This window comes from Sarcophilus harrisii, chromosome 2, assembly GCF_902635505.1.
Source record: "Sarcophilus harrisii chromosome 2, mSarHar1.11, whole genome shotgun sequence".
NCBI classification, from domain to species: Eukaryota; Metazoa; Chordata; class Mammalia; order Dasyuromorphia; family Dasyuridae; genus Sarcophilus; species Sarcophilus harrisii.
The window spans coordinates 403,856,241-403,879,804 of record NC_045427.1 but is presented as its reverse complement, the minus strand read 5'-3'; the positions used below and the strand labels follow the sequence as shown (position 1 = coordinate 403,879,804).

General features: G+C 36.0%; 1 protein-coding gene across 4 annotated transcripts in view; it reads left to right on the top strand.

Moving 5' to 3' along the window:
- Positions 1-23,564, top strand: part of SLIT3 (slit guidance ligand 3) — a 772,326-nt gene that overhangs the window by 561,213 nt on the left and 187,549 nt on the right. For all 4 annotated transcript variants that reach the window (XM_031949421.1, XM_031949420.1, XM_031949423.1 and 1 more), the window contains one exon: positions 46-117. In XM_031949421.1, the coding sequence (XP_031805281.1) occupies positions 46-117 (72 nt within the window). The remainder of the gene's footprint in view (positions 1-45; positions 118-23,564) is intronic.

Sequence of the window (23,564 nt, the reverse complement as noted above, 5' to 3'; positions counted from 1 at the left end):
TTCTTCCCCACTCAGCCTTCATGCTCTCCCCTTCATTTTCTGCAGGCAACTGGACAACAACCAGATCAGCTGCATTGAAGATGGAGCCTTCAGAGCCCTACGTGATTTGGAGATCCTGTGAGTTGATTTTGTGATTTGTTCTTCCTATGTGTGTGGGTGAGTGTGTGAGTATGTGTGTGTGTGTGTATGTTTCTGGGTCCCTTGCTGCAATGCTATTAAAATTGGAAAGGGATAGAGCCCTCTGGGTTGTCTTGGTCAAAGAGTTGCAAGCAGCAAAGTGTGATTTCTCACCTCCCACAAACTGGGGTTCCTCCTAATTAAGTCACAATAGAACCGCTGCTCCCAGGGAGCTCCGAAAATGCCATATTTGTTGCTGGGTGAAACAGATGGACTGAGGCTGGGCAAGAACCTTCCACGGTGAACAGCTAAAGGCTTTTAGAGTATATGTGAACAGAAAGGATGGGTAACAGGTTTGGGGGTGGGGGGAGATCGGAGAAGAGGGCCAGTTAGCATTACCCCAAATCAGAAAGGGACCTCTGGGCTGGGGGCAGGTGCTAATCTCCAGAGAGATCTTGTTGCAAGGCATGGAGACAAAAAAAACAAACAAAAAGTCCAGTCATTGTTGCTGAGATCTCTCTAATTTAAATCCTAACTTTACACACTGACCCTAAAGGACCAAGGAAAACAAAGGCTGTAGGAGGGTCCCTACTGTGATCACCACCCACAATCTCCACCCAACTTGCCTGGGGAGACAAAAACATTGCTGATCAAAGTGTTCTGGAGCTAGTCACATAAAGTTTCCAAGTGGCATGAAAAGGCAGCCTGATTACAAACCAGTGGGGAAAGTCCTCTGTGTCCCACAGTCGGGCAGTTCTTTCAGCTATGAGGTGTGATTGGGTGAATGTAAGATTTTGATGGTGGTCATGGAAAGCTATACTTTTCATAATTTGAAAATATAAAAAAGGATGCTGCATGGATAAAGAACACTATACTTGTCATTAGTCAACTATGTGACCTTGGACAAGACACTTCATGTCTGTTTCAGTTTCCCCATCTATGAAATGAGGAGGTTGGGGTAAAAGGTCCCTAAGTTTCTTTCCCCTTAAAGTATCCTATGATTCTAAATTATTCTGATGGTATCATTTCATCCAGAAGAGAGGGGTATATTAGAGATTTATTTTATCCTTTCCTTAAAATGAATGATTCAGAAACTGAAGAATATGTATCTCTGACTCTCAGTTGAAGGAATGAATGCATGCATGAAGAAGTCACCTTTGTACTTGAGGGAAGAAAGAGAAAAAGAAAATCCCCACTCTGTTCACACACCCAACCTGAACCCTGCCCTGCAGACAGAAATGAGTTGAAAAAGGCCTAGCCACATTATTAGTGAAAGAGATGATTCAGAGAGGGATCATGGGAAATAAAAGGGAGATACGGATGCTGTGAGACTTTTGAAATTTGATGAGAGAGGCAAAGTAACAGAATAAAAAGATCACTAGATTCAGTGATACATGAGTCCAAATTCCAGTACTTTTTAGTTATATGACTATGGACAAATCACAATCTCTGTAAACCTCAGTTTCCTCACATGTAAAGTAATGATAATAATAATTTTGCTACCTGACTTAAAGGCTGGTGAGTGGATAGTGCTCTGCAAATCTTAAATGACTGTAGTAATGAATGAAACAAGGGATTGACATCTCTCATCCCCAAGCAGTTCCTCTGGCACTAAGAAAAGCAAGAAATCCACCCTTCTTAACCAAACTTAACTGCCAGGATGGGCAGCATATGAGCAAGAGAGCCCTATGACCCTGGTGTCCCTACATTTCACAACTCGGAGGTCCCCTAGTGAATAACACTTGCAGAAAGGGTAAGGATAAGTGTAACTTCTTGTTCCATCATTAAAGAAAGAAAATAAAAGACACAAACATTGCTTGTAAAGGAATCTGAAAAAAAGAAAGAAAAAGTCACCAGCTGCCATAAAGTAAATGTAATTTTTCACCTAGCATATTGGTTACTTTCCACAATCAGATATAGCAGAAGCTGTCCTTAGTCAAGGATGGTTCATCTGACCTCTGGTGACATGGAACAAACCCTGTTCTTTCTGTTTATGTATATGAAGGAAATATACAGTGTTGGTACCCAATATATCAGCTTCTCCTAAATTAAAGCAGAAACACCTACAATGGTAAAGGCATGGTTGCCAGAATTCAACGGGATCTGATTTTATTATCTCAATTCCAAACTAGCTCAGAATGGTAGCATTGTTTTAGAATTGCTCTTCTGGCCATGCATAGTTAAGCACTTAAAATTAATCATAATCAGTGATTCCATGAGTTTTAGATGTCTAGCATAGGTACATAGCTCTATAATAATCCATCTTAGCAATGAGAGTTCTGAAATTGGTTAGCACTGACTATTTCAGGAGATCTCTCCTTTAAAGTATTATCCTCCACTCTCCCACCTAACCCATCTTTCCCTCAAACTTCAGAAACTCTGTCATTTTCTTTTCCACATCAACATCTAATTGTTAATAGCAACAAGCAACATTTATCTAGTGCTTTAAGTTCGCAAAGCACTTTACATACTTTAATCTCACTTGATAAACACCATTTCTGATCTTAAATTGCACACTGGAAAATGTTGGAAATTAACTAATAAGTGGGCTTTGCTTAAGCACACTTGGCAAGGGAGGGAATTCCAAAACCATCTCCCTGTCCACAAATAACAATGTGTGTCAGTGCACATCATAAAGAAACCAAAGCCTGTGATTTTACCCAATCAGTTATTCATATGAAAAAGGACTTTGCTTGACCTTAGAGAGATCTAGGATCCATGAGAGGCAGATTTTGGCTCAGTTTGAGGGAGAACCTAACAATTAGAGATGTCCCAAAACAGAATGAACATCTTGGTAGGAGCAGAGTTTCCTGTCAGGTAGTCTTCAGAGCGGAAGCTAGATTGGTGGTATTATGAATAGGAAGCACGCTTGGAGTGGGAATTAGCCCCGCTTAACCTCTGCAGTCCCTTACAACTCTGTAATTCTGTGAGTCTGTACTCTGCCTGTACATTCTAAAACTGTCAGCAAGAATCAGAAAGTCAGAGACCTATGGTGATCCTGAAGAACACTGTCTTCTAACTGACTTGGGAGGGGGAAGGGAAGTTGTAGATTGGAAGCACCTGTGGAAATAGAACAAATGGAATAACCCAATGATCCCATTTACCTTAGAAAAAGAAGAGCTGTATTCACTTTCCATGAAAACAATCATTTAAGTTTCGGATTTTGCCACCAAGGCGGGGTTGATGTGGCCAATTGCATTGTCTTAGGAAAGAGATAAGTGCTAGATGAAAGACAGCTTTTAGAGCCAATTTGTAGAGATGGATGGCAATTGTCAGAAACTGATGCCATTTTAAAAGTGTCACCTCCTTGTCACCAGCGCATTATCTAGTGTTACTTTTAATAATAATTGTAACTTGCATTTCTATAGTATTGGAAGTTTATAAAGACTGCAACCTTGATCACTGGTGCAAGTATTGTTATCCCCATTTTACAGATGAAGAAACTGAAGAGCACAATGGACAAGTAGACTTCCATATGATTACACAGCTAGTATTAAAGTCAGGACTTCAAATAAGGTCTTCTTACTCCCAAGTCCATTGTTCTTTTTTTTCTATCACACACTTACTCTCTAATCAACACAGGTTCTTCTCTAGGTCAAAAGAGTCGATGAAATCATAGAATTTAGGAACTAAAAGGGCCTCATCAGCTAAATGTTCTAGTCCATATCTGAAAAAAAAGAAAACCTTAAACCACATTTGTGACCAGTAGTCATTCTGCCTAAAAAGAGGCTGAAGTGGGGAGTTTTCCATGGAGAACCTTACTAGAACTGCATCATATAATTGTCAGTGAAATCAGATCTAACAAGAAATTTCCTCTTTCAGTTTCTATTTAGCAAAGCTACTATTTACCTTGGAATCGTATTCCTGTTCCTCAGTGAATTGCAATGAGTAAGATTCTTTCAGTCATGTCCTATTCTACCACAATCGTGTAAAATCATTCAATCTAATCACTAAATTATTTGCATTATTACACCTCACTCAGAGATATGTAGGAGCAAAATTGAATGTAAATCAGAGGGTTTTTTGTTTCTTTTGTAACTGAATACTGTTTTCCCATTTACACCCATAATTCTGATTGAATTTCAATTTATAGTAGAACCTAACAGTTTAGCATTAATTTTTCTGCCCTTTCTAAGACATAGTTAATAAGACATCAAATACTTAATAATCAGTAAACAAACATGAAAATGCACTAGATAATTATGTAAAGAGATCCTTACATGAAGTAGGTGATGCTTCTGTAACATTAATCACAGCACCCTAAGCCATCTGCTCTATTACAATGGACATGAATTTTGAGGTTTTGTTTTACTAAGATGGTCATACCTGTACTAAGTCCAGGAAATTCAAGTAAAAGTGTCCCTTTTGCACATAGTAAATAATTAACCAATAGGGTGATTTTTTTTCTTTCATTCATTCACATATTCCCTCTGTGTTCCCTGTTGTCAATTTCTTAGGTAGTGTATTTCCATTGGTTCTCTATGTTCTTAGCCAGCCAGGACAAGAAAACTTTAGGACTCCAATGTAGAGTTGAGAAATTCTGATAGCTTGCCCACCATGTGTCTTCATGACTTAACAGGATAATAGGAATGTAGTATGGAATATAGAGAGTTAAACTTGGAGTCAGGAAGACTTGCATTTTAATCCTACTGTAACACTTAACTGCTTGGTCCTTAACTTCTTCTGTAAGAAAAGTTAGATTTGATGACCTCTAAGCTATCTTCCAATTCTAAATCAATAATCTTTACCCAATATTTAGAAAATAAAATATCTTAGGGTTGGGGAGGTGGGAAAAGGGATGGAGAAAAAATTTTCATGCTACTCACCTGGGAGTTACTGCCTAGCAACATGAAGACAGGTTGCCAAAGGGATACAGCATAGAAAATTTAAATAGAGATAGATATATAATTTATGTATGTATGTATCTTTTCTTTCTCTGGTTAATCTGACCTTGGCCAATCACTATTCTCAACTAATCACATAAAGATTAAAACAGGTGATATTTCTCATGTGTACCAAATTGAACATGACTCTCTTCTTAGTCTGTATCACCCACTTATTGTAAGTATTCCTGATACTTTTCCAATACTGGTCTATTGGGGGAAGTGGGGAATACTTAATGAAAATGAGTTGAAAGGTGGGAGAAGAAGGGTAGAATTGAAATCCAAATCCTTTGCAAACTTTTCCAGAAAAAACAAATTCACACTAGATAGGAGTGGAAGGTAATTAAATGTTTATGATCAAGAAAGCATGTTCTTGTTTTCAATACTGTTCAATGTGAAATACTTTAAGTTTTTTTTTATCACCAGGCTCCTTAGTCAAAGAAATTTCTACAAGCCACATTCTTCTGGAATTCCTGAGGGCATATGAAGAACTGGGGTGGTGACTTGGAGGCTGTGACTCTGCCAGGTAGCCAGAACTAGGGATAGGCAAGATAGGCGATCACTCAAAGCACAACATACATTGGAATATTACAAGAGACACTTTTAATATGACTTTTTTGTAGGTATGCATATTTTTAATGATGGTAAATTCTGGTTTCCACAACACATGGGTAGCACCTATTTTATTATTTTTTTTTTGTTTGCTTTTTGGTCTCACTAATTTTTTCAGGAGCCATCACATATGTAAGGGGTGTGATTTTTCCAATTCAACAGGCATAGCTTTAAAACATGCCTAGCGTATAGAAACATCTCATACTCACTCTTACTCCAAATTTTAAACTGAATGGGGTCTCTAAACTAGGAAACCAGCAGGTTCCTATTTTTATGGACCATGCTTCTTAAGAATTGAGTCATTCATTGAATCTTCTTTGATATTGAAGGCAATTTCACCTTTAGTTTAACCCAGGGAGATAAAAGTAAGGTATGAATTAGGCCCACAGTTGATTTTTTTTTTTAAATCACAATAGACTCACTTCAATGGTCCTCTCCTATTGCCATCTCTCTCACAACATCTTTATTTTGATTATTATCCAAAAAAATGTTTATGTCTAGGTCTACAGCTTCACAGTTTGTGGAGCACCTAGTAAGGCATTTTTTCCTCCCGTCAATGCAAATCAACAATTTTAGTAGCTTGTATATAGCTTTTAGTCTTAGAAAGTTGTCAAGGACAAGGAGAGCTAAAGTAAGCTAATGTGTGTCAGATTTAAACTGAGATCTTCTTGATTTCTTGGCTAGACCCCTCATCCATTCTGCCACAATACCTATCAAGAATAAGAATGATAGGTAGTATAGCATAGTAGGTAGGGGTAAGCCTTAGATTTGGAAGGGCTAGAAATTGAGCCTCTGACACATACTGGCGATTGAAGAACTTGGCTTCAGAGCGCTGGAGTTGTCATCTAAAACTATTAATCAAACATAAGTTGATCTGCAATAGGAGAGTTAAGTTTCTTCATTGGGAATTCCCTATACAATGAAATCCCAGGTCCAGTTTAAAAAATAATAATTAAAATTTATAAAGAGACTTAAAAGAGTACAAAGCCCATGCTATATTATCTTGTTGAATTCTCATAATCGTGAGGCAAGTGTTCCTGATATTATTCTCCCCATTTAAACAGATGAGGAAACTGAGACAGAAAACAGTTAAAAGACTTGTCACATAGCTATTAAGAATCAGAAGTAGGAATGGAAACAGTATCTGATTCTAACACACAGCTCCACGTCATTGTAACCTGAAGCCTTACTCCACACATATTCATACATATTCCATATATGTTCTAATGGTAACTCAAGGTGGCATAGAATAACCATATATACTGGAAAAGATACCACATTGAGAAAAGAAATGATCCAAAATTTCAGTCATTCTCACCCAGCAAGACCAAATAGGAGAATCAGATAAGAAATGTCACATGAAACCCATATCACTAAGCTAGGATAATCTTAGGCTGCATTGATAGACAGGACCACAGAGGTAATGATCTCACCATCCTCTGCCTAATCAGATCACATCTGGAGTATTAAGATCTAGCATTAATAATAAATAACATTATGATAGTGCTTTAAGGTTTGCAAAGCATTTTACATATTATCTCATTTGATCCATTGTGGGTATTAACTCCATTTTACTGAGGAGAAAACTGAGGTAAACAGACCTGTTAAGCAATTTGGTCACCAAATGTGATTCAGACTCGTCTTCCTGTCTCCAGGTCTAGCATTTTGTCCCTTATGTGCCTTATGTCATTTGCCTGAAGAAGAATTATTTAGAGGGAATACAGGATAATTGTTAGCAAGTATTTGAAGGGCTATTTATTACATAGACTAACTTTGCTTAACCCTGCAGAGAAGAACTGGGAGCAATACAAATAGGTAAATTTAGATTTAGTGTAAAAAATATTACTTCCTAATAGTTAGACCTATGCAAAAATGGGACAGGCTGCCTCTTGACATAATTGTTGCTCCTCCCAGGGAACTTTTCAAACAAAGGGTAAACTGGCAAACTGGTCACAGTATAGCGTAGATAAGATAAAATGGAAGGAAGAAAACAAGTATCCATTAAATGTCAACCATGTTCTGGGTACTATTCTAAGCATTTAAAAAATATTATTGCACTTTATTCTCACAACATGCCTAGGAGGAATTATTATTATCATCCTCATTTTCTAGTTGAGGAAAGTGAGTCAGAGGGTAAGTGAATTGTCCAAAGTTACACAGCATGAAATTATATGAGGCTGCACTTGAACTCACATATTCCTGGCTCCATTTCTAGCACTCTACCCACTGTACTACCTCAATGCTTCTCATGCAGCTTGAGTTCCCATTCCCGATTCTGTAATTCTGATTTGGGGATTTCTAAGGTATGCTCTGCCACTTGTTTCTCATATCACACCTATTTTGACAACAAAAAGCAAACACAAAAGAAAATCATGAAAATTTCTAATAATCCACAATGTGGTTAAATTGGTAACAATGAATCTGTCACAGAAAGACAAACGTTAATTTCAGTCCATCATTCTCTTATAATTGGGAATTATCTGTTATATATAGAGAATTATATATTAAAAGCATCAAATTTAAAAAAACTTTGATGGTCATTAAAAATTCAAAGTTTGAAGCCAGATATATCTGGAAATAAATATTTGTTGAATTGAGTTGAATTGAATTGACTCCCTGAAAATGGTAGAATGTTGAAGCAGAATTTTGAAGAGGGATATTAATGGGAAAAATAATTAGTATTTTTACATTTATGTCTTATCTATGATCTTGGTTTAGTTAAGACTTCTGCACATTTGAAAGGATTTTGGTTCTTATCTAGATTTTTGAAAAGTTTATCCAGAAAGACATTTCCCATACTCCATATTGAAAAATGTTTTCAGTCATTCTGCAACAGATGAATTTGCATCTCAATTACAGAAGTCAGTTCTTTTATCTACCTGCACGATATTTTACCAAGCATTAACTATGAAAGATGCAAAGATAGCAGTTTATGGTGGGACCACTTCTCTCTGAACTCCATAGAAAATGAGAAAAATGGAATGATAATAATAATTGGCATTTATGTTCCGGTTATGGTTTGCAAATTGTCTTATTTGAACTTTACGACCATCCTTCAAGGTAAGTGCTTTATTTCCACTTTACAGATGAGGAAGGAAAGACTGAGCCAGATTGTTCAAAATCATACTAGTAGTCAGTGCTGAGATGGGATTCCAAACTCTAAATTCTGTGATTCCAGGTGTAAAACATTATTTAGCCTTACAACATAGTCTTCCTGTTCCCTGATATAAACTGAGAATGTAGTTGTCTCCTAATTATTTTTAAATAATTTACTGCAGTTTTTATTGAAGCTCGGTCACTTTTCCTGGATCATCTTGTTGGTAAGCTCTCTGTGATTTGCATTTTTCTAGCTATGCAGTGATTTTCTTAAAATGAACAAAATTGGGGATGCTGAGAATCAGTGTCTTCTTTCTGAAAGAGAGCAACCCCATTTTTACCTATTTGCAGAATACCTGGGTAAAGTGTTTCTATTAAATGGAAACATTCTATTTACTTCAACAGTTTTTGGAGGCGGAGTGTTAGTCATGACATAACTTTGAATATACAGGCTGTCATTGCTTAATGAAAACCTAAAACTGCCGTAGAATGTGATTTCTTTCTCTATTTTGCTGAAAATTGTGATCAGTTCGGGCAATCAGGATTAAATTTGCAGGGCAGAAGGTGCATTCTTAACTTCTGTTCTGCTGCTGGAATACTCAAACACAAATGCATTTTCCCACATACATTTTCTCCTTCATGTTCATCTAGACTTTCCTTCTTATGAACTTGAAATAAAAGACTTAATATAGACTCAGAAGCCATCTTTTACCACAGAGAGAAAATAGAAAGAGCTTTAGAACCCAAAATCCTTTCCCTCTGATTATTTTAGAATAGCTGCTCATTTTTTTAATAATCTCATATAACCAGAATGCTTAGAGAACACATCATTTCTGGTTAACTGAGAGTAAGATAGAAATCCTGTTTTCTCTGTTGCTAAAATCTTTTTTAAACTATATTAGGATGCATTCTTGCCTTTGAGAATAGGATGCATGACTGAATCTTTCTTTGGTGACTGAAAAACTTAAAGTGCCTCAGGATTGTCATTCACTTTCAATGCCCAATTCTTATTGTACTGGCCTATGGATACAAACAGATGTCAGAACTGTGGGCTGTGGATTCTATGCTAGTGCCAAGACTTCATTTGTACTTTTTTAAAAAACGAAATCCCCTCTTCTCCTATAATTGCCCTCTTTCTCTTGCGTATCCCCAAAATGTTCCATTTAATTAAAGATCTTCTTTAATTGGTTTCCTTATACTCAGAGATCTTGGCTGCATGATTTTCTTGACCAAAATTCTGTCTAAACATATTTTGATAGCAGCTTTATGCACCAAAGGGATAGGGACCAGGCCTGTGATTTCACTGGAGATACAGAATTTCAAAAAAGTGAGGAAACTCCAACTACCAACTCAGAACAGAGTCTTTTCTGCAACTTAAAGTCTTTAAAGAATTGTCTGAAGCTCTGAAAAGTTAAATCATTTGTTCAGGAGCATACTTATCATTATGTTAAAAATGGTACTGGAACTCAGATCTTCCTAGTTTCAATGCCAGCTCTTTTTCCATTACATTACATTGACCTTCTTTATGCTCTGAAACAGAATTCTTATCATTTTTTTATTCCTGGAGCCCAATGATATGTAACCTTATGAAATCTAAGAATTCCTTCTTAGAAAAATATGTTTTAAATGCATAAAATAAAATATACAGAATCACAAAGGAATCCAATTACACTGAAATAGATTTTTAAGAGCTTGCAGACCCCAGATAAAAATCCCCTCAACTAAAACAACTAGGAAAAAAATGAGCTCAGCATCCTGGAAGGGATTCCAGTGCTTTTCACAAAGGAAGTAGAGAGACATTCACAAATGGCAGCAAGGAATTTGGGGTTAGGGAATAGACATGTGACTGCCAAGCTGATAGAGAGATAAAAACATTCCAGAAACCAAGTTTCTATCAAGTAGATGAGATACAGTTGGGCACCTCTCATCCTATATGCAGAGATATCACTGGACAGATGGTTAGATTCTCTGAATTCTCCTATTCCTCAATTGCCTGGAGAAGCTCTGATGAATACTGTTATGAACATGTCTAGTGGTTATTTTTCCCTTTCATCAGTCCCCATCTCATTTTTATGTCCCTCTACCCAAGAGAGCAATGTTCACATCAAACTGTAGAATCACAGAAAGCAGCATGCTGTTGCCCCATTTTCACTTTGAGAGCTCCAAATTGGCCAGTTACTATGGTAGTCAGGAAATCCTTTTGTTGGGAGGAAAATTCTCTGAGTGACTCGGGTGCCTAGAATAAACTACCTCTTTTAGACAGCCCTTCTTTCTGCTTAAGTACTCCCACCCTTTTCTGGACCCTTCCAAATCTGAGATTTTCCATGCTATGATCTTTTGTGCTGGAAATTTCTGTATCAGGAGCCAACTAGTCAGTCCCTGGCATCTCCCTGCTTGTCACCTCAGAAACAGGAAACCAATCAGATGCACCCGAGAGAGACTCCATCCCCCTTCTAAAAAAAGCCTTTGGTGTTGGTCCTTGTCCACTTTGCTGAGAAATTCTTACCTGTGCAGGATGGAAGGTGAACTGGAAGGAACAACTATGTTGGGCTACCCCTAAATATACCAAGTGCACAAGGCAGTCTTTCATAACATCTTCAACCCTTGTTCTACTATAACCAAAGCACAAAGATTGCTCAATATACTAGAGGTCCAGTGATTTCCCTCTGGCCAATGACACCCAAGTTGTATCCTTTTTTCTCTAATAATTGAACAAATTATCATTTGCTTTTCTGCTGTCCTGCCCCACCCCTATTCCTTGTCCCAAGTTAGGTCTTCTGCGTCCCCTCATTGTGAGCTGAAATACATCCTAATAAAGGGCTTTGCTTTTAGCATCAAGAGCTAGTCTGTCTCTCTGCAAATGCCCATGGGTCCTTGAAATTATAGAAATAGACAGAAACATTTGTTGTTTTGAAAGTTCCTGGTTTCCCAGAGCACATTTGGTAGAAAAGCTATGGTGCTTCTTCTGTTCCATATAGCTTCATAAGAATGTTGTAGAATGTACAGAAAGGTTGACAGCTTGGTAGATAGTAGGCACTGTATAAATGTCATTATCATGACCATCATCATCATCATCATTTTCATTATTAATAGGGAGTAGGGTGTAGTTTCCTAAGCTATGAGAATTTGAGCAAAATACTTTCTCTGAGCTTTAGTTTTCCTTGCGAAGAAGTAAAACTAGGTGTTCTTTTCCAAGAATACTTCCAACATGGAAATATTCTATGATTCTGCATTATTCTATTTTGTTACTTGCCTGGTAAGCAGTGAGGTGTTTTTTTTTTTAATCTCTTCCTCGAATAACTAATTTAGGAGCCACAGGGTAAATTTCCCTATCTCCCAGATGAATGAAGGAATGAAATGAGTCATTGCTGCACTTTAGAAAAGACAGAGGAAAAGATTTGGAGATGTGGATAGGGAGGGAGGAAAATGAGATAAAGGGGAGAAAAAAAAAATACATTAAACTCTCTGCTAGACATCAAGGGAGATATAATGTGTAAATAAGCTAAGATCTTTGTCTTTAAAGAGACTACAGTCTAACAAGGAGCTGCCCTCTGTTTCTCTAAGGTAAAGTTAATACTAATTAGTAAATTTTGAGAAGTCATTATGATATTCTGATTTATGGTGAGACCTAACTGCCAATATTGGTGATGCCTGGGGCAGATACCACGAGAGATCCCCTCAAATAAATTTTGAAAGACAAATTGAGATGGAGAGATCTCACAAGACTTCCACTACCAGGACCCAAGTTCCCATGAGTATAGAAAAAATAAGGCTGTTGCCTAGGGTATATATAGGACAAGATAATGGCCAAGAAGGACCTAGCCATCTAAGGAAAAAAATATTGCTTTCTGATTGTATATTATTTTAATGAGGTATTCTTGCTAATTGGGTACTAAGTTCAGTTGTTTCTTCTTGCTGAAGGAATATACATGCTATCATTGTGCTCTAAATTTTAGTACAAAGTCTGGTCATTTTGTCCTACTTACAACTCTGAACTATGGGCATACACATATATTTAAACTATTTAGCATTTGATTCATAAAATTAAACCTTGATCAAATTACCTCCAGCTCCATCTGAAATCCATTAAAACAACAGAAGCTCCTAACAGCTTTTTTTTTTTTTTTTTTTGAGAAACAACTACCCTGTTTGGGTGATTTTTTTTCCTTCTTAATCATTCTGGTTCTTTTCTTCTCTTAATTTAAAAATATGCCTGGCACTATGCAGGATAAAAAGGCATTGTAATTATAAAAAGCAGTCCCACAAAATAATCCCAAACTTCTTTGGCCAATCAAGTGACACTTGTTAATTAAGTGCTAACTGTGCCAGACACTGGGCTTTAGCCCTGGGAATACAGACACAGACACACAACAAAAATCTGCCCTTTGTTGCAGTTGTTCAGTCATTTTAAGTATGTCCAATCTTCAAGACTCCAGTCAGCGTGGTTTGCCATTTCTTTCGCCAGATCAATTTATAGATGAGGAAACTAAGGCAAACAATCCAGATTTGAGCTAAGGAAGATGAATCTTCCAGACCCCAGTCTGGTACTCTATCCACTGTGTCACCTAGCTGCTCGTTTAAAGAGCTCATGTTCAAGCTTTGAGTACTTAGGTCAGAGATTTTACAAAAAGGAAGCAGCCAGGAAAAATTCTACCAGTTTCTTAAGCCCGTTTTCATACTACAAACTAGGAAGAATTTCTTATTCCTTTAATGACTAAATTAACAGAAAGTCAGGCATCTGATTGAAAAGTTAAAATTCACTTGAATGCTTCCAAATGCTGCATTGTTTGGTCTGACTTTTTCTCATTTCCACCAGATACTCTATTATTGTTCAAATATGGACATCAGGTAATTCTTCCATTGCTATGTGGCAAAATAAATAATTTGCAGCCAATTCTCATCTTCTTAGGATCTTGTGATGGGGAGATTTCAATTCACACCATTGCTAACAACCTTTTGAGGCATCACCAGTGGCAAAATTATGGTACTTATTTATTTAGTACTTATAAGCCCTTCATTATTTAGAAGTCTGTAGAATGAGGTGTATTTAAATACTACCGAATCAGTCCATTTGTTGCCAAAAAGCAATAAGATCGACACAGTTAAAAAAGGTCAAATGGCTTAGTGGAAAGAGTTCTAGATTTAGTCAGAAAACTTGAGTTTGAAGCCCAAACTTTGTAATTACCTGTGGGAGCAAGACACATTCACTTCTTCAGGCCTCAATTTCCTCATTTCTAAAATAATTGTGAAGGTTCCTTCCAACTCTAATCCTGTGATGGTACGATGACTTTTTAAAATTTTCTTAGTTTAAGAGACCAAAACATGCACAAAAGTTCACAAAATTTTAAGGCTAAAAGCAACCTTTGAGATCTTAGCTAAAGAATCTGAGCTGCTTCCTTTTAAGCTAGTGATAGTTCAAATAGACCATAGGTTATGGTTTAAACTAGTATAGTTTAAATAGGTGACAATCTATTTAAACTGTGTATCTATGAGTACAACCACAAAGTGAAAAGTACCAAATGGAGGTCCAACCACAGAGAAAGAAAGATCCCACAGAAAAATTCTGGGGATCCTAGGATTCAAAGGTGGAAAAGATCTTAAAAGGCCAGGGTTTTTAGCCTGGGGTACATGAACTTGTGGTGTTTTGTTTTTTTGTTTGTCTGTGTTTGGATTTTTTGCTTATATTTAGTAAACTTGTAAGATTTTAAAAATAAATTTTCAATCGTATTTTATTTTTTCATACACATGCAAAGATAGTTCTCAACATTCATCTTCATAAAACCTTATGTTCCAAATTTTTCTCCCTCCCTAAGTCAGCAAGCAATCTGATATAGATTAAATAGGTGCAATTATTTAAAATGTATTTCTCTCATTTGTCATGTTGTGCCAAAAAAAAAAAAAAAAAAACAGATCAAAAGGGGGGAAATATGAGAAAAACAGTTTTTCAAACAAAAAAGGTAAAAATATTGTGCTTCAATCTGTATCATGAATTTGTTTTAAAAAAAACATTTTGATAACCATATTTAAATATAATTGTTTCTCTTTGTAACTTTCTACATGATTTTATTTATATAGATTTTTACCAGATTACTGCAGCATTTTATGACACAAAAAAAAGGATCAGGACTCCATCATTTCATGCAAGGACAACTGAGTCCCCAAAAGATTTTTTCAGTTTTAACTGAATTGAAGGGGAGATATCATGCTATAGTGGAAAGATCATGGGACAGAGGGCTTTAATTAAAATCCTACTTCTGATATTCCCTTTTTCATAAACTCAGATGAATCATTTAACGTCTCTGTTTAACTTCTCCCTTTTTTCTCATCTGTAAAATGAAAGGAAAGGCAGGACAGTTTCTAAAGCTAAGATCATACTTTCCCAAGATCATACTAGCAGAGCCAGTATTCATACCTCTATTGAGAAAGCTCTAAAGGACTTAATAATAGTAATAGTTTTAATAGCTAGCATTTATTTAGTGTTTTTATGGTATGCAAAGCACTTTATATTTATGATCTCATTTTGTCTCACAACAATCCTGAAAGATAGGTGCTATTATTATTCCTATTTTATAGTTGTGAAAAGTCACTAAAATTAAGTGACTTGATCAGAGTTACGTAACAAATAGGTGTCTGAGGTTACCTTTGAATTCAGGTCCTCCTGATTCTAAGTTCAATACTCTATCCATTGTACCAATTTAAAAATCAAAAGTGACCAGTTTTTTAAAAAAAAATATATCTTTAATGAAATGAAACCTTTTATCCCCTGAAATTAAATAGAAATAGTGTAGGATTTAGAGCCAGAAGGGATCTCAGACGCCGTCTTTTCTGACTCCTCCTTTTACAGGTGAGGAAACTAAGATTTCAGAGGGATCCAGAACTCGGATTCTGGTCTTTTGACTCCAAATAGAGTAATTTTTTTGCAATGACAAGTATGTATGAAAGCCAAATTTTGAACCCTGGTATTCCTTCCTTCACAATGAAGCATTGGGATGTATTTTTTTTTAAATAGTCCCTAAGACAGGAGATGGTACAGCATAGTTAAATGATCTTGCTTTGGTATCAGGAAGAACCTGGGTTCAAATCGTTGTCTCTACACAAAGGCTTCATGACCTTAAGTAAGTCATTTAACTTCTCCACACCTCCCAACAACTCTCTAAGACTATTAAGTTTCAGAAGCCCCAATGTTCATGACTGGCAGTTTCTCAATGGGAACTCCTTTGATTGTTAAAATCACAAATGTCATCTAAAAACAAAATTCCTTTCACCCAAAATAATGGGTTTGATACATTTATTCAAATTTTTAAAGTTGTTTTTAAATAAGAAAAAACAAATATTGAGCTTAAGTTAAAAAAAAAATATCTCTAGTGCTCTGCTTTATAAAAAGAAATATAACACTTTTTTAAAACTAGAAAGTTAATTCCAAATACAAGAAAAACATGAATTCCAAAGACAGTGTACTGTAATGGGATTGGTATGGAGGATGGAGGATGCCTGAATTTTAGATCTAGCATTATCTTTCATGTAAACTTAGTTCATTTCAACAAACTTTTATCCAGCACTCTGCTAAGCAAATGTAAGGCTCCAGCTGGGTACCAAAAAAATAATAAATTTAAAAGATCAATAAAACATCATTACCTCCTTTAAATTATGGAAAGTATGACAAAGATAAATCACTGGAATGCTTAATAAAATATGAAAAGGCCATAGGGTAGGGTCCAAGAAAAATTTTGTGAGAGATCTGTTATGTGAAGCAAATTATTTGAATCTGTTATTAGAAGCAAATCACTTGCTTCCATAATACCTGTTCCTTTATTGTAAAATGCAGGTGTTGGAATTAGGAGGTGTGGGTGAGGGGATGGAGTAATTTTTATCTACCTTGCCTAATTCAAGTTACTGTAAAAATGAAATGAAAAACATTTTGACTTAATGAATGGAAAGCCAGCATTGGAGTTAGAAAGACCTGGATTCCAGTCTACTTTACAAAACTTAATAGATATATAACTGTAGGCAAATCACTTCACCTTTTTAAAATAGGTCTGCTTGGAATGTTGGTAGGGAGGGTCTCTACCATGTTCTATGAATCCCTTTATTCTCAGTGCAATAACCAAGTCTCTCAGTCTAGAAGTTGCTAGTCTACCAATGAAATTATAAGACTAGACAAAGAAAAAAAATAATAAAGAGCTTTGATTCCATTTAGCAAACACTAAGCAACTATTAAATGGCCAGGGTTATAAAAAAATTTTAAGGAATTTTACAATTTAAATGCTATCTTTTTAAAGAGCTTATAATATAAGTGTGAATGAGTAGAAGGTGTCACTTTTGCTGTTGTTGTTAGTAATAATTACTATTGACCAGTATTTTATAAGAGCCATTATTTCATCGGCATGGGTATTCACTAGAGACAGGTTACAGCCCTCTGCATTTTAGGGGCTGTTCTTTGTGAGTGCTGCGTCTGAAATAAGACATTATGTAATGGCTAGCCTTTTAACAATGAACCTCCAAATGTAGTTGAGCTGGTCTTCTGATAAGACATCTATCTACTCTCTCACTGGACCCATACTTGAAGCCTTTCCAGATTGACCAAGGACCAACCAGGACCTGTGTTCTGTTAACATAGCCTTTGAAATCCTAGTAACATTTCCATTTCATAGTGAGGTATCAGAGAAAAACTTCATCAAAAGAAATATTATGCAAAATAAGAATACCAGACAGAATACATGGAGATTACTTTGCTTTAGAGAGTTTTATTTAATATTTATTTGTATGCCTCTCTTAAGTACTCCTTCCCCCCAATAACGACTATTGAAAGTGTCATTAAAAATAATCCTTTAAAAAATAATCCATCTGAATAGAGGGTATCTGAGATAAGATTTAACAATTTGTGGTAGGTAGTAGAAAGAAAATAAGGCATTTAACTGCATTCACTATATACAAGCATTTAAACAGAACCTGAAAATCCCAGCATGCAGAGAGGGCTGTTCTTGCAGAAATCTATCTACTGTATTATACCTGGAAAGTTTTTCTTATGTTTAAAAGTTAGTTTAAAAAAAAATTCATTTGCTAAATTTCTTAAACTACTGAATCATTTAACATAGTGTGAAATTTTAAAGGGGTACAATTCAAAATAAAACCATGGAATCTCAGATTGCAAAGGGATCTTGCTGAGCCCCTCTTTTTATGATTGAAGAAATTGATGTGCAGAGAGAAGTAACTTTTCCAGCTAGTTCTGTCAGCAGAGCCTTTCCTCCTAAATAACACTTCAGTGCTTATTCTGCTATGCTGAGTGGTCTCCCTCTATTCTCCATTACTTTGGGACATGCATAGAATCTATCATGACTCAGTTTCCATTTCTTTTTCAGTTTATTCCAAGAATATCCATTGAGGTTATGCTTTCATGTTAAACACTTCACATGTGCCCTCTGCCCTTTGTAAAGCATTATCCATGATGCCGTGTAGGAAGAATTCTGCTATTTACTTCCTCTGTGACTTCAAGAAAGACATACAACTTCCCAGCACCTCAGTTCCCTCATTTATAAAATAAAGTTGGACTGGATCACTCATAAGATTACTTGCAGTTCTAAATTGCACAGAATTTTAGACTGGCTTCAGCACCCACTTAAATTATTCCATCTTGAAACATAAATCTCCTCAATTGCCTACTTTGGCAATGAGGACCTCATGAGGTTTTCCAGTCAATATTTGAACAGCTTTTCATCATCAGAACTTTTTTTATATATCTTCCACTTATTGATCATAGTTTACTTTCTGAAGTCAAGTAAAATAAGCATAATCTCTCTTGTATATGTAGTGTTCCAAATATTGGAAGATAGCATCCTTTCTCCCACCAAAAAACTATTCTTTTCCAGGGTAAACATCCCCATTGTCTTGGAGGTAGTTTAGATCCCTTCACCACTCTGGACACCTTTCTTTCTTTGTAATGCAGTTTATCAGAGTGGTTACAAATTGGTAATTTTAGTAACAATTTTAGTAAGACCCATTGATGTTCAAGCTTCTATTTTTATAAGTGAAGGAATATAATAGGGAAAATTGGTTTCTCAGTGATTCCCCTAACTTGCAGCATGTTCAGTAAATACGATTATAAATTTGCCACTGGGTTCTACCTCCTTTCTGGATAAATAAGAGGATAGGATCATACATTTGGAGCTGAAAGGGACCTTAGAAACCAACTTCCTCCCCATTTTATAGATGATGAAGAAACTGAATCTCAGGGAAATTAAGTAGCTTATCCAAGGTTACAAAGCTAGTGAGTGTCTGAAATGGGATTTGAATGTAGGTCTTCTTTAGTCCAAGTCTAGCACTATGTCCATTATATAACAGTGATCTCAGAAAATGAGTTTGGCCCTTTGGAGGCAACAGAAGTCACGAATAAAGATAGTGTTGAGAATAAAAGAAACAAAAAGATGAAAAGATTCAAAATTTTATTTTTCTCTATTCTTCATTTTTTACATTTGAAAATTCCTTTAGAAAAACTGTTTTTTTTTTAAACAAAGCAATCAATTGGTTAAATAGAAGCAGCTTTTCATTCATCATAATCTAGTTTCAAAATGTATTAATGAATCACAGATAAGACCTCCTATTAAGGAGTCATTGTCATTTTTTTTTTTTAAAAAAAGGCCCTAAATTAGCAATTGATTGTTTTTATTTATTTCTGTAGGTTTTACATGACACCTGGAGAACATTTAAAATGTTACTTGGCGGTGAGAGCTCTGTGTTTAAAAATAACGCTCACCCAGTGCCAAATCACTTTCGAGTTGGGTACAAATATTGAGACAAAAACCCCAGCTGTTATTGCTTCGGCTGCTAATTTGAGGTGTCAAATTAGAACCCGACTGCTATACGTCAGTGAATAAGGCCCCTTGTGAGATCATTATGTTTTCTAACAGTTGAGAGTAATGGATTAATCAGTGCAGCATCAGTTGCTTTCATTATATGCCCACACAGTGGTTATGAGCTTTAATTTAAATGGTCCTTAGAGAGATCAAAGAATTTAGTAAACTGCAGCACCCAGGATATAGGCTAAAGTAAGAGGCTGAGTGAGAGGCGTCTTCATGATCCTCCCACTGCAGCTCAGAAAGTCCCACTGACTGCTTTTGACCATCCAGACCACAGGGAGAACCCAGGGAGCCTGGTTAAGAGAAAGCATGCCTGTTAGTCCCCTGCTGAGATGATTCCCATCTATGTATAATGTAGGTAGAGAGAAAGTGTTTGTGATGCTGGTGGGTTTTGTTGAACCTGCACTGAGCCGGGCTGAGCATAGCTCTTGCCTACAGGAATAGACAGTACATTGCAATATGACAAAGGTTTATTAGGCACCTACTGTGGGGTGAGTGGATCAGACAGTTCACAGAAGAATGGTGTGATCCACCTTCTGCCTGCTTAAAAACAGAAGAGAGTTCATGCTAGAATAATGTCCGTGCCAATTAGGTCTTCTTGAAAGCTATGTTCTTCCCCTTCCTTTCTTAGAGTTTGTGAGGGTCTCCAACAAGGGCAAGCTGCTGGCAGCTCAGGGAGGAAATAACTATAATAATAATGTTATTTATATAGTGTTTTATAGGATAATGGACTGACATTGTATGGAAGAGCAATTCAGGGGGGAAATAGTGAGTTCTAATTCAATCCAACTCAAAAAAGCATTATTGAGCATTATTATTTATTAAGTGGCACTGAGTTATCACAATAAAATATAAACTTCTTCCTGCCTATGAGGAGCTTATGTTCTGTTGGGGATGGAGTTGGTAATAACATATATAAATGGATGTATACATACATACATACATACAACTTTAGTCATTTTTCAGTATGTCTGACTCTTTGTGTCCACTTTTGGATTTTTCTTGGCAAAGTTCATTTTATAGATGAGGAAACTGAGCAAACAAGATTAAATCACTTTCCCAGAGTCATATGGGTAGTAAGTATCTGAGATCAGATTTGAACTTAGGAAAGAGAATCTTTCTGACTCCAAGCTTGGCACTCTATCCACTATATCATCTAGCTGCCCCACATACTTCTATGTACACATATACTTTTAAATATATATATATACATACACATATATGTACACATATACATACATGTACTTATATATAAATATATTTATATGTGTGTAGGTATATATATGCACATATGTGTGTACTTATATGTGTATACACATATATACACATGTACTTGTGTGTGTAATTATATATACATATACTTATATATTTGTACTTATATATACACATACTTACATACTTACACATATACACACACATTATTCAAAGAAGGAAAAAGTGCTTATAAATTAAACTGCTACTAATAGACTACATGAGATCAAAGTAGGCATCTCACATCAGTCTTCCCATCTGTGAAATGCAAAGACTAATGCCTACCCTGCTTTCCCCACTGGATCATTGTAAAGATCAAAAGAAATAGTGTATATCATAATGTTTTATAAATGATAAAATCCTAGTACTCACAAATCAATCAAGCATTTATTAAGTATCAATCGTACGCTAGGCATTGGATACAAAGATAAAAATGGCATCTCCTTGCCCGGGAGAGGCTACTGTATTCTCTAAGAGAAGATAGAACATATACATTATTACATAGAAAACAAATATGAGGTTATTATTTTTGTGGGGCAGAACTAGCTATTATCAGTGCAAAGTGTTTTTGTGATTATCATGAGTATTTAGAAGCAGGCAAGTTGCTGGCAGTGAGGAGAAAGGATCTGATAATTGGGCTAGTGTCCTGCACCCAAAGGAAGGGTAGCAATACTCTTTCCTCAACTCAAACTGGTCCTTCTTGCATGCAATCAATAGTGCAGCCTCAGCAAAGAATATACATTCTATATGCATTCTAATGGAGCTGATTCAGCACAGTAGCATGAAGACAATTTCTAGGCAGGGAGAATGGTAGTGCTGGGACTAATGGCCCACAGTCAGAAGCCCGCAGACCTTGTTTCATCGTGTTTCTGGCGATCAGTTGCTTTTGTTGTGATGTATACTGAATAACTCACAAGAGAGGATAGGGAAAAGGCTTCACGAGCATTCGCTCTACCCTTACTGTGCACTGGACAGAGTGCTAAAGGCTGGGCATACAAGGAAAGATCTAAATGGTCCTGTCCTCAAGGAACACATATTTTAAAGGAGAAGATGGCATGTGAATGATGTCGGGGATAGAGTGAGCTGGATCTAGGCTCAGGAAGATCTGAGTTCAAAGTCAGACTAAGATATTTACTAGCTGTATGATCCTGAGTAAATCATTTAACTTTTGTCTATCTCAGTTTTCTCATCTATAAAATGAGGATAATAATAGCACCTATCTCCTATGGTTATTGTAAGAATCAAATGAAATAAGAATTATAAAGTCCTTAATAAACACACAATATAAAGTGTGTATGTATATATAATATTTACATATCATGTGTGTAATATTGCTGCATACATAATGCATACACACACATGCAACAGAACTCATATTGTCCTCCTCCTCAGACTATGTTATACATAAACAGGAATAATCTCAGCAATGGAATAATAGGAACACTTTCTCTGAAATGAAAATCTTTAAATTTATATCTTTCTATTGCTAATCACCTCCTTGATGTCATGTTCTTCTTCAAGCACAAAGGATAAACAATACAACAATTTTATAGCATGTGTTGTATATTTTATATATATATAACACATATATATATACACAGTACACATTTATACATATTTAATATATACCTATATATAATAGATATGTGTGTATAAATATATGCACATGTGTGTGTGACTTCCTGAATTCAAATCTGGCCTCAGATACTTAGTAGCTGTGTGACTCTGGACAAATCCTTTTACCCTATTTGCCTCAGTTTCCTCATCTGTTAAATGAACTAGAGAAGGATATGGCAAACCACCCAAGGACTTGGACATAACTAAAATAATTGAACAACAACAAAATCTCGGGTAAAAAACTGGAGAAGGAGGAACAAAAAACAGAAACCAAAAAGAAAAGTTCATAAGCATTTATTAAGTACCTACTATTTGTCACTGTACTAAGTGCTAGAGACATATAGAAAGACCCATGCTTCTCAAGAGCCAGGGAAATCCAGAAGTGGGGATGAGGAAGGAAACAACAGTCATTGGAAAGGTATGGAACCTTGAGATGAAATGTTGTGTGTAAGGAATATGGCACTGGAGAAAAATAAATATAAAAAAAATAATTTAAAAAGGGTTAGTTGTGAAGGGTTTCAAAGGCCAAACAGAAGGTTTTCTATGTATATATTATATAATAGATTTTAGCTATTTGAGTTTATTGAGTTGGTGAAAAAATGTGTCATAGTTATGGATTATGGGAAAATCACATTGCCACTGAAAAATTGAATTGGAGTTGAGAGATTATGAATTGTGAGGGTCCTATCTGTGAAATAGGGGAGAGAATATACCAAAAAAAAGTTACTGCTGTCCACAAATGAAGTCTACAGAAGTCACCTTTACCTTGGGTTAAGAAGACAGCAATCTTTTTTATGATTATGTTCCAAATCAGAAGTTTTAGCATTCTGAGAAGACAGACAACTCGTACATTATCCAAATTCTAGGGCAAGAAGTATTACTCAATTTTGTCAGCAGTCTTCTTTGGGTCTTTGTACCCTGCTGTTCCAGTGGACCTTGGTATTCATAGCATTTTAAATTTAGACCTGGAAGGGGCATTTGAGGTCAAGTTTAATCCCCTCATTTTAGAAACTGAGGTTCAGAGAGGTTGGGACTTATCAATGGTTACACAGCTAATAAGTGTCTATGAATCTTTTCAAACCAAGGCCTTCCTAGATCCTAAGTCCAGTGCCCTTTCACACAACACCATCTTCTA